The following is a 14205-nucleotide window of genomic DNA, read 5'->3' on the forward strand; positions in this document are numbered from 1 at the left end:
TCCATTCTGAAGACAGCAGCTTTTTGGAACAATGATGATCAACTTGGAGTCTTTGTGTGTTTAGTTTCCATCGCAGTTCATAAATGGCAGAGGACTTAATCCTTCTTTTCCTACTGCTTTTTTACCCACTCTGTATGCTCTTGTTCTTTGCTATTACTCATCCTTGACCTGCCCATGGCTGGTGGGTGTGATTGCAGTACCTTGCTTATCCTTTCCTGTCCTCCTTTATTTCCTGACAATGTTTTCTCCTTTCCTCTTTCCTCATTGGTTTTGATTCTGTTAATTGTCCTGATTTGTTTAAAACTTGCCTGGCCAGATTTCTAGACAAGTGTACTATTATAAGGACATGATTTAGAAAAAGAAGTCAGACTAGAACATCAAAATAGATTCTTTCTGCTTGTGAAACCTATACCTCTTATTAACAGACTCCAAATTGCACTAACGCCCAGGGTTAATTTAAGGTTATGAAAACTAAGACCCATCTTCAGCATCTGCTTAGAACTGACTATGTCTCTTTACTCTTCAGGAGGTTACAGGGAAGCAGATGATTTTGGTGTAACTGAGACTCTGGTAACAGTACACCTCAAGAATGTTGCCAGATTAAGTACCCTTTCCCTAACAGCTTGTGCCACAGGCACAGCTTCTGTTGGCTTTGTGTGTTTCAAGCTTCTGTAGTAATGCATGAGGAAAAGACAGTGAAAACCAAAAGCCCAAAAGACATTTTAATGACTAAAAGCCATCGAAAGAATGCATATTTGGAAACAAATTTAGGCTGTGTACTGTGCTTCCTGTGGGGAACACTGCAAAGTACATTGCTGCCTGTGGAACTGGCTGAACACAGTGTGATTTTTCAGGCTTGTGCCCAGTAAAGTGTATTCTATTGATTTAGTCTAGTTTGACAAGTTATGGGATACTGCTGTGAAATCCAGGCCCAGATCAATAAGGATATACCCACAAAAGAATTTGAAGTACTGGGGATGCTATTCAGTATCCTGTTGAAGGTGAATATCCAATTTACCTCAATTTCCACCTCCTAAACCAAGTAGCAAAACGGAAAACATTTCTTCTGTTGTATTTGTTGTATTCTGTGTTCATGATGTATTTGTTTAATGTCTTTGCTTTCCCTAATGCACCAATATTTCTCACTTGTTCCTGTCCTGTAAGCTTGGGTCTAATTCTGGGGAGGAATACAACCCTTGCTAATGCCCAGAGAAGCTCAGATTTGTTTCTTTTTTCTCTTTCAGGAGATGGTTACAGAATTGTGTTCAGGCCCTTGCATAGCAATGGAGATTATACAGCCTGAGCCTCCAAAAGTCTTCAGAGAGTTTTGTGGTCCTTCTGACCCTGTAAGTACTTCCTTGAGTGGTAAGGAGTGCTTAAAAAGTTGATATGCTGTGGATGTGAATTAAAATATCAAGGTGGGGTATGGTTGCCACATACCTGATGAATTCATTGGAAACATGAACATCATCTTGGTATGGAGGTCAAATGCTAGTCCTAGTGGACCAATTTGCAAATCCTCTAGCAACTTTTCTAATGTTACTAAAAGAGATGATCAAATACTGTGATGATATTTATGTGAAAGGAAAGCTATCTAGACAAAAATCTCTGTTGAAGATTCATATATTCTAGCACAAGGCTTGAGAGCCCTGGAACAAATAGTTACTGCTTGTGCATGCAAATGTAAATCAAATGTCCACAGTCTATGGCATTCTGCTAGGATGAAACTATAAAAGGAGAACTGGTTCTTCAGAAGAAGAATGGTTTTTCAGAAGGAAGCGAACAAAAAGGATGTAAAAGTTCTTTTACCTGTTTGCTATGGTAATGCTTCTAGCTTTTATTTTTCATTTCTTGAGGTGACTAATTGGATGTGTGTGACACTGCATGTGATTTGGAGACAGGCAATAAATGCTGTCTCTAAAAATTTGCAGTTTTTTGTTAAACAGAGAAGACTATTATACCACACAGTATCCATGAGGTAAAATATCAAGATGGAGACAATGAGGTCAGGGTTTGTATGTTTTCTTGATTATGAATTGAAGTTTTAGTTGCAGATTGAGTGGGTTTACCAGTTTCCATGGAAAGAATCCACCCAGATTAATATTTGAGGGGAGAACAAGTTGTTCAGGATATATTTTTCCTCAGATCCAGAGTTTCCATTACAGAAAGCTCAAGCTAAAGGCATTATCCAAACCTTTTTTCCCCCCTTCTGTTTGGTGACATTCAAATGTTTCTCTGCTGGATTAGCATCTTGTAAGCAGAGCATAACCTGTTTATCTGACTTAGTTTTACCTGCAGGATATTAGTGGTAATGTACCCAGTGTGGTGGTTTCAGTTTTGCTCCAAATTCCATGTTTAAGGTTTCTGACCTTTAAAGCTTTCAAAGGTGCATTTTTTTTTATTCAGGTCTATTATACCCTTTTCATGTTTCTGCCTGTTTGATTCCTGATAGGTTAAAATCAAAATATGCTTTTAAACATCACAGCTGCTTTCAGTTATTATAGGCAGTGTACCTATGCAAGGGGAATTTCCCTTTTTTGCTGTACTATATCATATGAAAAGCTCTGTCATAGCCATAAAACATGTGTGACTGAAGGAACTGTTGAGCTGAAGAGCTGAGGGGTGTATAAAATGATGGCTTCTTTGGGTAGCGCAGGAAAGGAGCAAAGGAGATAACTAAATTCCTGCCTGCCAGATCTCTTCCTCTCTTTCTAGTGACCTAGCTATGCCATTTGTCTTTCCGGTTTAAATGTTAACTGTGATTTGTGAAGTGAAAATGAGTACCTGTCTGCTTCTGGTGGAAGCAGGTGGCTGTAAGTTCTAGGCACTGACTTTATAGCAGCTGTACTAATGGTACATTTGAAAGGCAGCTGTGTTATGTAGTTCTGTCTACTGTTTTCTATTGAAATAGAAGGATTGTGGATAAATTGATTCTGCGGGCACATAGAGCATATGTGCAACTGCTCTGAAGGGTGATCTTTGAAATTTTTCTCTTTGGATAGCATTTGTTAAGTTGACCTTGAGGAAGAAGGGACTAGGATATCTCAGTGGTCTTTTTGTCATTCCCATCCAGAATCATCAGAGAAGCTCACAAGTGAACTTTGTGGCTAGAATATCTGTCTCAAATAGGAGTAGCAGGAACCATAGGAGCAGTTTCATTATCTAGCAAGGCTATATGCAGACTATGAAGATATGATGGACTTGATATTCTGGTGATAAAAGTTGTGCAAATAGTGCATTATCACTGAGAGATCTGGATTTCATTTGTTTATATATGCTAGATCCTGATGTGTGTGCAACCTGTTTATAAACATAGGTGAAGACCAAGTTCCCTACAAAATGTACCTGCTTGGGTCACTATGGCTATTAAAGAATACTCTGTCTGACAAGTAGTGCCATTGAAATCACTGTGATTACTCTCAAAGCAAGGTACTGTTTGAAGTGAGCAAAGGCGTTAGAATTCAACTTACATAGTGAATCTCTCCCAATCACATGTGCTGTTAATTACATCTTAGATACATAGCAAATGGAATAATTACTTTGTGGCAAGTCAGATATCTAAACTGGATATGAATGTTAACAGCCCTTTCAGTCTGTTCTTGGTTTTACAGGGAGACAGTTGGGGTACACTTCAGTAAAAGGCATCCAGAAAGAGGTGATTCAGATTTTCCCAAATCAGAGCAAGATGTCATTTGGAAATAGGTTTGGGTTTGTCCAAGTCCCTGATGTTTAAAGATGAAGAATTAGAGTTGTTCCATTTTGAGGATTATACTTTAATAACCTAGCAATTTGTACCAAGTAGACAATGCTAAAAATGAAATGGAACTTTGTGCTTACAAGGTAATAATTTATTAGCACTGCAAGTCAGTATAACTCTCTGCCAAAAATATCTTTCATTATAAACCAGCTTATAAATACTTCATTAAAATTTCTCATGTGGTTGTAGAGAAGACTACTACCAAAAACCTGTTTTGACCCTTTTTGTAGCAGCATATGAATGGCCTGTCAAATCTGGAAAGTTGGCAGTGGGATAAAGATACTTGTCTGTTAGGAGCTGTGCTGGACATGCTCACCCTCACAATTACTGTGACCTGGTTGAAGGGCTCAGTGTCATGGATTGCAGGCTTGTGTAACATTTGTCCCTGTGGGTAGTATATACACTAGGAGAAATGCTTTTCTGCAGGTCTTGCTGCTGCATGCATTCTTGTTGTATGCTGGCACTTTTCTAGTGAGTGGCCAGCCGGCTTACTGCAGTCTTGCTGTCCTGTCAGAATTTTTAACTGTGCTTGGCTTAAGCTTCCGGAGTGCAACTGGATTGTTTTGTGTCATTGGTGGTCTCGGCTGAGGACTTTCTGTAATCTTTCAGGTCAGCAGTGATGCTTGTTTTTCTTGTCTTCCGATTGCAGCCTCTAGCTTAGCTGTTCCTCACAGCCAGGTCCCAGACTACTTGTGTGACTTGCTCTTGACATCCCTCTGTACCTCGTTCTCTCTGTCCTGGAATGCCTCTGTGGCTAATGTGTAGGACTTAAAAATGGAAGACTTTCTCCACATCTGCTATAATAAGCAGGTATTTACTCTTTACTTATTGTTGCGCTTGGCTGAGGAGCCAGTGGTGCGAGGCTACCATCTGCGGGCTTATGACTGAATGCCTCTAAGTCAGAATCGTGCCTAGATGTTTTACCCTACTGTTGTTGTGTCATTGCAATAGAAATCCTGCTCATGCACTGGAAGCCACAGACCCAACCCTGCATGCAGGCGGTTCAGGACATTGGTCGTTCAAGATTGACCCAGGAGATAAAAGTCTTGTTCGGAAACATCCTGAATGAGCAAGCAGCCTTTTTTCCAACCGGATTTGCCTATCCCACATTGCCCTTTTGGTCATAATTGCGCTTGTAGTAAGCATGGGTAAAGCCCTTCCCAAATCTTCATTTGCAAAGCCAAGCCATCAATCAGTCAATTGTTGCAGCAACCCTATAAAAGGCCAGCGGCCATTCCGATGCCCATTTTGAAAATAGTGTTTCTTTACAACATTAATAAGTGCTGTCTGGAAAGGATGGCTGAAGTCCACACAAGACTGCAGCTTTCAAGGAGTGGAAGCACCCACAGCCTTTGCTATGTACTTAAAGCTAGGAGGTTTGAAACACTGAGATTTTATGAGCAGCTGAGCACTTTTATTTAGATATTTAAATTTCAAATAGGAGTGGGATTTCTGAAACGGCTTTGAGTTCCACTGATTTTCCATGGTGTGTCTGAATCATTTAAGCCCTTTTTCAAGATAGACTTATCAAATCTTATTATGCAGATTGTTAAATTACATTTTTTGTGCTGGGTGCTATTTCACTCTGTTTCTACTGATGCAGTTCTTACATCGAGAAAGAAAAAAATTACACCTATGGCAAAGAGGTAGCTCTAGAAAGTTAGAAAGAGGAGTTAAAAAGTTAATTAAAACAGATTGCTACAGAACACTAATCTTTTGAACTTTTGATACACTCTATCACTTAGAAATAAGAGCTGCCACTTGAATAAAAGTTCAACAGAAGACAAGCTATGTTTCTTCTTCATTGTAAAGAAATTGAAGTGACTGGGGAGAGGTAGGGGTAAAAGCAGCACAGTGTGCTTTATCAAGAAAGCTGTTTTGTTTAAGAGCAGTAAGAAAAAAACCCAACAACCTATTCTGTATTGATTTGATGTTGTTTCACATGGATGAGGAAGCAAAGGTTGTAATTGAAGACCTCAGAACAAAGGGATGGTGGCCATGGAATCCTGTCACTGCTTGAGCTTGCTGGCAGTGATGTTTCATTTAGTTGGTGTTTGTGTATTTTTGCCTGATAGAGCACTTGTAGGCCTTTTGTTATTACTGAGCTCTAAAGCTACGGCTTCGTTTTCATATCTTCTTCATGTAGCTTCTATGTTGAAATAGCTGCTGGTAACATTTTGTCATGGGATTATTGAGGTGGTTACTTGGTATTTGTAAGACAGTTGGAAAATGCTGTAGAAATCAGATACATTTCTGCTTTTTTTTTTTTCTTTTTAAATTATTTTACCTTTATTTTGAACTTTCTTCATGCACAAGGGAAAAGTTGGTTAGAACATGTGATTCCGGGAGTCTACATCAGGTACCTGTTCCTGGGTGATTGCATAACTTATAGTGGCCATACACTAAATATGACTCAAGTACCTTTTGCTGTGAGATATTATCAAAGCTATGGAACATGCCGCAATATTTCTGCATCCAGTAGGCTGAAAAGCGATTTTCATATACTTGCTTTATATCCTAACCTGCATTCTTTTTACATTGGGGATTTGCAATTTTAAGGTATGTATTAGTCCCTTGTGCTTTTTCATCAGTGCCAAAGAGCTAAAAGGGAGATTAGTTGGTTTAAAACAAAGCTGGAAGAGCTGGGGTCTGCTTTAGCTCCATTCCTGACCTCACTGTGTGACCTTGGACAAAAAGTTCAATACGTTTCTGCCTCAGTTATCTCATCAGTTAAATAGGGAAACAGTATAAGCCGAAGAGCTTTGTTGCTGTAAGATTTTTGTTTGTATGGACCTCTTGTGAATCTTTAGCACTGAAAAATATCTACATGTGAGATGAAAAATGTTCCTGTTCATTCCTAGAACGACATTAGCACTGAAAAATATCTACATGTGAGACGAAAAATGTTCCTGTTCATTCCTAGAACTACATTAGCAGCACAACATTTTCATATTACATCACATAAAAAGTAGTTCAGAGGAAGATACAAAGAAATATTAACACTATTTTTGAGCTCCCAAGTATTCATTTTCTGGAGATACCTTCATAGCTGTTTCAGTATGAGTTCTTCCTGTAGCCTACTGAGCTTTGCTAAGAGTGTTGACAGTGAAGTACATAATGTGTTTCAAGAGAAATAAGATTTATTAATCTAATTCTTTGATGAAGAAGATTTTTATATAACTGATTAGTTGCTTAGATAGCCTGAGTCATGTAATGATAATAAAAACTTTCATTCAGTGCCAGAGCATTATCAGCTAGAGTAGCAAACGTATTGATCAATACCAGTTACGATATCCTGCTGTCTAAGCCTGCAGTGGGAGACATGATTGAATTGCTTAAATGTTATTTAGGGTCAGTCATCTGACTCTGTCCTTTCAGTTTTTAATTTCCACATCAGCCTCTGCAGGTCTAATGAAAATGTGTTCTGGACTGTGCTAAGGCCTCTTAGTTGAGGGATATGGTAATTTTTGACTGAATAGGTGTAAGTGGAGGGAGATTGTTCCCTCTAGTGCAGCCCCCTTTTGCAGACCTGACACTGCTGGTTCATAAAGCCCAGTTATAGTGTGTTGTCAGAGATAAGCCTGTGTTTATGTGTATGCCAAGCACCACACCTGTGGCAGTGAGTTGCTTTTCCCGGTATGAAATGGATGGAGTCTGCACTGGCTGCACCAGAAACAAGACTGATACATAAGTGTCATATTTATTCTTCCTGCCAAAGCTATGCCTTGCCCCAGGGGCACCTGAAAGTCAAGAATCCAATAATAAATTTTTACAGGCATGAACTCAGTATTCATAGTAAGTTCTCATGATGTGGTTCTTTTGCTTCTGAATGGGGATTGCAGTGGTCTGCCAGCCCCCGATACCCTCCCTCTGCTGCCCCATTTGCTTTAATCGTGTGTGTATGTGCTTTTGTTGTGGCATGCTTGCATGCGTGATCTGGTTATAATTTTGAGGTGACCTGCTTTGAGCTCTTCTTCTTGCATACTATCTTCTCAAAGCCACCCTTTGGAGGTGACGGGAAGTCCTTTGATAGAGACTTCAGCCTCACTGAACTATGTGCAGAGATTAGAACAAAAATCAGAGTAGTAGTGGTGGAGGAGCCTTTTGCTTGCAAGTGTTTTGCTTTAAATGTGGCTTGTTAATTGCCGGAAGGTTGCTGTCATATAATGGCAGTTCAGTGTCATGTGGAGCTGGAATTTGTACATTTACTTTGGTTCTTGATAGGCAGCTGCATGTGTGTTGAAAATTGCTGTTACTGGTAATGACTGGCAGTCTCCATCAGGAGACTAAATGCTGACAAAGCCCTCAAGACCAAACTCTGCTTAAAATCCAATGTGGTTGAAGCATGTTGGCAAGGTTACAGTTTGAAAAAACCCATTTGTATCTGCCACTCCTTGTCTGAGGCTCCAGAGCTACCTGGCTTGAACATGCCAACAGTGCTACTTTTTCTGCCTAAATAAATCCTTGATGAGATGTCATTTGGTAAAGTAGATAATAAAAGATACTGCATTGTCTGCTATCAAGCCCACTACCACCACAGAGGTATGATGCTGGAGGAGTCTGCTGCTTTCAACCTCTGCAGAGAAGGGACTGGGAACCTCTGGGAGAGGACTGAAACTGAAGCACATATGCATCTTGTTTGCAGTTGCTTAGTCGGTTTTTTTTTTCCTCAGCTGGCTACCAAAGCCCTTCTAGTCTATGAAGGTTTTTCTTGTAGTTCCTTCTGCTACCTGTCACTGACATTTTAGTATCCTCTGATGACCTGGCACCTTCTTAACTGCAATTTCTGGGCATTTTCAGAAAGTTATCAGCATTTTGTCGAAGATTCTGTATGCCCTTCCGGAAAGTATCATCAACTTCAGAAGCCTCAGGATTCCCATCTGCGTTCCTGTCTTTCCCTAATGTTGGGCTGTCTGTGACTTTGAACTGGTTTTGGGCTCCTTGTGCATGGTTCCAGGCTGGAATAACTTTCCCTGTTTTAGCAAGGGGAGAATCATAGAATCATAGCGTACCTTGGGTTGGAAAGGACCTTCAAAGGTCATCTAGTCCAACCCCCCTACAATGAGCAGGGACATCTCCAACTAGATCAGGTTGCCCAGAACCACATCCAGCCTGGCCTTGAATGTCTTCAGGGGTGGTGCACCCGCCACTTCTCTTGGCAGCCTGTTCCAGTATTTCACCACTCTCACTGTAAAGAATTTTTTCCTCATGTCCGGCCTGAATCTCCCCTCTTTTAGTTACCCTCGTTCTATCGCAACAGGCCCTGCTAAAAAGTCTTACCCCATCTTTCTTATAGCTCCCTTTTAAGTGGCCCTGAATGACCACTATAAAATCTCCCCAGAGTCTTCTATTCTTGAGGCTGAACAGCCCCAGCTCTCTGAGCCCTGAATGTGCGTGGAGGGAGAGACTGAAAGAAAGCAGGGACGTGCTACAGGAGATTAACAGCACTGGTTACTGATTTTCCTTGACTTGCTGTGCTGCCATAGAGACCTCCTTGCTACTCCCTAGAATGGGTAACATGCCAGGGTATCCTGGAGCTAGGTTTTTAGGCCTTTCCTTGCAAAGCACCACAGGGCTAGCCTTTTTTGTAAGGGTTTAAGCTGTACTTAAAATATTTACTTTTTAAGAAAACTTGATTTCTTGGTCAAGCACTTTGCACCGTTCAGTTCTGCAGACACATGAAGACATTTAGCCTAATCTGAAATCACAAAGCCTAATTGTGTCTAGTAGGTGTGAAAGAAGCCTGGAAGACTGGTTTAGGGTTCATAAAGGCTCCCTTTGCACTCAGACCGAGTGCATCCCAAAGTAGTAGGTGGGTGTTATTAAAAAGTGGTATTTTAAGCATCTGTGACCACAAGATTCTTATAGATGCTGTGAGTTGCATGAATTTGTCTATTCAGCCTTGAGGGGGGGTGGTTTTTTTGGGCTGTGTGGGGTTTTGGTTGTAACTGTCCATTTGCAGGTCTTGCTTTGCAAAATGAATGCTTCCATATCCTGTTTGTATTGTGTCTTCCTTGTTATGTTCTCCAAATTTTGAATAGCTGCTATGTTTTAGAGAGTGGTGTTACAGATTTAGTATCTCATACAGATGGATCATACTTTCATGCATTCAGTATGTTTCAAAATACCTTATCTTTGTTGTAACTCTGTTTACATATCTTAAATAGATTAAGAGAAAAGTTTTTTTCTCAATACTGTAGAAAAAGAGGTATTTTTCTAACATACCAGCTGATTGTGTGATACCAGTCTGGTATGGACAAGCTCACAATGTAATTTTACAGTGGTAGGCTGATCAAAGGTAATCCGCAGGGTTCTGTCTAGTGCTTGTTTCTCCCACCTACACTGGATTAAAATGCAATTTACCCTGCCGGGGGGGGGGGGTGTGGGGTGTGTTAATACTTCTTAAAAGTAAAAGTTTTCTTCCCCTTTGTGAAAACACAGCCTTTGTCAGTAAAACACAGGCCTGGCCCTAGGCTGTAGTCTCCTCCTACAGTCATAGGAGGTCTGCCATCCTTGGTGATTTTGATTTATTTTTTTTTCCCGAGCTCCTTCCTCCTTTGGACTGTTCTGTTTTTTGCAGTAGCTGCTGTGGTTTCTGAGATTTAATTAATTAATACAGTCCATAAAGGCACTAGGGAGGATCCTTTTTGAGAACGTAGGTAAGAGCCTTTTCAAGAACATGATGCTTCTGGGTTAATTTCAGTTTACGTGATTGTTTTCTTTGCTTCCCCTATGTTCTGTTTGGTTACAGCAGACAGCAAATCACTCGTTCACATTGGACAGCAGTGTTTTTGAATCTAGAAAAATTAATCCCTGAAAGGAAGCATTGAGGCAAAAAAAAATAATTCTCTGTAGCCTCAGTCCTTCCTTGGAAAAAGGGAGAGGTGTTTCCAGGAAGATACGGGAAGTGCTGAGGTCACTGTCTGGGAAAGAAAATGGTAACTGTTACTGCACTAAATGTTGTTTTCTCCTCCAGTTACTTGGCATCCTGGTCACAGTGATCTTGTGTGTTTGAGCCTTGGCCTTTACTTGTATTCTTCTTGACTTCTTTTGGAACATAGTAGTTTTGTAGTAGTGTTACATATACTTCAAGTTATGAAATAATATGAATAAATAATAAGAAAGTAATAAACTAAGGTAGAATTTGGTAGAACAGGCTGCAAGGGCTTTTTCTAGAGCACTGTAGAGGGGAGTTAGCAAGAGTCAGCACACAAAGGTGCTTGTTGAAAATGTGCACTATAAGAAGTTATAGGCATGTAGAAAAAGGACAGTAGAGCACTTTTCCATATAACCATGATGATTTTGTGATCTTGAGAATCATGAAGTTGGCTGCAGCTGTCCCAAAAAGTTTCATGTCTTTCAGTCAACAGCTTATGAATAATCAATTCCTGGATGTGCGTGTCTTTTTTTCTTATCCTAGAGGACTGCTTATTCAGGCTCTGCTTGGTTAATAACTTGGTGGCAGAGCTAATAATAACCAAACAGAAAAGGAGCTGCAGCTCAAAGTGTTTATTATGTACTCTTGATGATAAATTGGTACACGAAAGAGATTGATCTGAGTGGATCTGATCACTGCTGGAAAGAGATCTATCAGTTTCTTGAGTGGGTTTCCCCTAAGAAGGATCAGTTGGCTTTCTAGGTAGTATAGCTGATATCCTTATACCGTACATTGCAACAGGGGGTGTGTGGACTGAAATTGCCTAGGTGCTTTGAATGTCATTGTAGTAATACAAGAAATACATGCTGTGGAGAGAGCATATCTGCACTTATTTTCTGCTTGAGCTACTTATTAAAGGCTTCAAAGTGAGTGAAAACAGATACTGTGGCCTAAGCCTTCCCTTCTGTAACAGTCAGTAGTGTGGTTTTGCATTTCTGATGATGGTGGCTGCTATTATTATTATTGTTGTTCTTATTTTAAATCCTCCTCTCTGCAATTGCTGAAAGCTGCAGTAATAGTTTTCATTTTGTACCACTGGTCTCATTGTCTGTGGACACTGTTAACTAAACAAAGACATTTAAAAAACTGGATATAAAATGGTTAATTCAAATGCTGAAAACCTGCTGAATAACTTGGGGTGCTGCTTGCTGGTCTGTTTGGTTTAGGCGACATTCTCTGTTCTACTGCAGGGCCACCTGAGCAGAATTTTTAGTAGCTTCTTTCACTTACAGCATGATAGATCGCATCCAATGTGCACATGGGACTACTCCCAAGATGTTTTCCCTTTGTCTGCATCCCTTGACTTCCCAGATCAAAGGACTAGAACAAAGTTGTGGTGGAAGATGGGTGAGCAGCAGTTGTTCTTCAGGTTTCCATGGCAGCTCTCAAGTTCCCATGGGTCACCCTGGCATGGCCTGTATTTTGCAGACTGTGGTTTATCATCAGGGTGCTTGCTACACAGGAATTAAAGCAGCATTAAAACAGGGAGAGAGAATAGTGAAGGAACTGGTCTTGAGTTCAAGACATCTGAGCTAATAGTAAGATGTCGCACTTGTGATTGTTGTGACCTGTGTTTTTTTGTGCCCCTGAGAAAGTACTGTCTCCCTGCCTTGGTTTCTCACTCTGAAAAAAAATGGGGTCCATTCTGCTCCTATTTTCTGTTCTTTATGTCTCTTCATTTAAGTTTTACAGACCAGGAACCGTGCATAGGATCACTGACTAGTACAGCTAGTCCTGAACACAGCAGGGGCTTTTAAGAAACAGTTGTAACACAGATTATGAGTGATTTGTTCCATCCAGCAGGGCTACTCACAACTGTGTGGGAAGAGATGGCAGCACAAGCTGGCTGTTAGATTGGGGAGGCTTGAGGGCACAGAGTATGCTCTCCCATGCTGAGCCCCAAGTGAGAAGGATTTCTGGGGTTTGCAGCAGACTTGTGAGGTTTTTTTTTCAGTCCGTGTCTTCTGTTGAAGTGGATGGTCCAAAGTTGGTTTAACTAGGGGCGTCTCTAGAATTTTAAAGCAGTTTTTTTCTGCTTTGCAAAGTGCCTCACTCAGGTTTCTGGACTGCTTAAGCAAATGTAAAATTTGATCTCAAAAATTTCAGAGGAAAAGATAATTTCTAATTGTTCTTACCAGGAAAAACTCAGCCAAGGTATTTGCGGACTAAGAATAATGTCTTGCAACTTCATAGTGACTTTCATTGAATGCTCTCCAGATATTTTGCTAACATCTATTAATGAAATCCCAAAATACCCCTTGCAGGCTAGTATTTTTTTATCCTTGTTTCACAGGTGAATTAGTAAATGGATGAAATTCTAAATGCCTTGAAGGTGCTGGAAAAGCATCAATAGGACCAGTATTGTACCTTTAAAGCTTAAAGTAAAGCAGCTATTAATAAAGTTTAATTACACTGTGCTTTCTTATGGAATTAGTTGCTTTTCAGTTGTTAAATGCTTCCCTTTTCCAACTTGTCAAGTAATGTAAATATCCCTTACTGCATCCAGATAATACAACAGGATAGCTAGCTGTTTTATCTTCATTCCTGTTTTGCAACCAACTCACATTTGGTATGTAAGTTATCCTCAAGGCTTCACCATCAAATCTAGTTTACACTTCACTCAGAAGTGTGGCTGCTTGCTCTTATCTAAATTCAGCCCATTGGCAACGGCAGATAGGCACACAAATACGATGGTAAATAAGTTTCAGAGCAGGGTAGTTTTCATTAGAATTGCGTAAGTATAAACCAGAAGCACCAAGACCAGTGAAAATGCTATCTCAGGCTGGCAAATGTGCCACGTTTGCTGCCCACAGCAGAGAATCTGCAGAGAGTTGGTGCAGCACCTTCGGGCTGCCAGAGAGGAGGAGTGGTAGGGAAAGTGTGGGAGTGAAGCAGAGAGAACCAAAGCGCCTCAGGGGCAGAGTGTGAGAAGGAGAGTGTAACAACTTCTACAGACCTGCTAGCTTCCGGGAAACTGCCGGCGTTGGAGTACGGAAGATAATTTTAGGTCCCTTACCAAAACTTCCAAGAGCCACAGGCCTTCAGAGCAGTAGTTCAGAGGTAGGCTGGCTTTAAAATAAACAGAAAAGAAGATGGATTTTTGTTTTCTTCCTTTTTTTTTCTTTTTTAACTCAGACCAGAGTAGGCTTTTGTAACAAAATAAACTGTGGTTTGGTTCCTTGCTGCTACTGTTGCAGAACTTTTTGATTAGGTGATCCTGGGCTGCACTGTTCAGAGCCTTACAATTAAAGGTTTGGCTGCTGTTGCCTGGATCAGGTTAAGTTAATTTGCTGAACAAACCTTTACAGCCACACTGTTTCAAGTACGTAACTATATGCCCACAGACTTGACTCAGATAAAGATATGAGAAACTTGTCAGGACAGCCATTAAATGATTGGAGGCATAAATATTTTGCCATCAGTCAGGAGAAGACAACCTGAATGTCTAGGTCAAATGCACAGGGCTCAGGGGACAGAAGATTAAGCTAAATATTACAGAGACTTTCAATGC

At 40.5% G+C, this 14205-nt stretch overlaps 1 protein-coding gene across 1 annotated transcript in view; it reads left to right on the forward strand.

Annotated features, from left to right (window-relative positions):
* The window catches only part of NME7 (NME/NM23 family member 7), a 74344-nt gene that overhangs the window by 37276 nt on the left and 22863 nt on the right, over positions 1 to 14205 (forward strand). The window contains exon 9 of the mRNA XM_061453856.1: positions 1245 to 1346. Coding sequence (XP_061309840.1) covers positions 1245 to 1346 — 102 coding nt within the window. The remainder of the gene's footprint in view (positions 1 to 1244; positions 1347 to 14205) is intronic.

The sequence above is a fragment of the Pezoporus flaviventris genome, unplaced genomic scaffold (genome assembly GCF_033815535.1).
Source record: "Pezoporus flaviventris isolate CSIRO_AGI_PZ_B2104156 unplaced genomic scaffold, CSIRO_AGI_Pfla_v1 ptg000015l, whole genome shotgun sequence".
Lineage (NCBI taxonomy): Eukaryota > Metazoa > Chordata > Aves > Psittaciformes > Psittacidae > Pezoporus > Pezoporus flaviventris.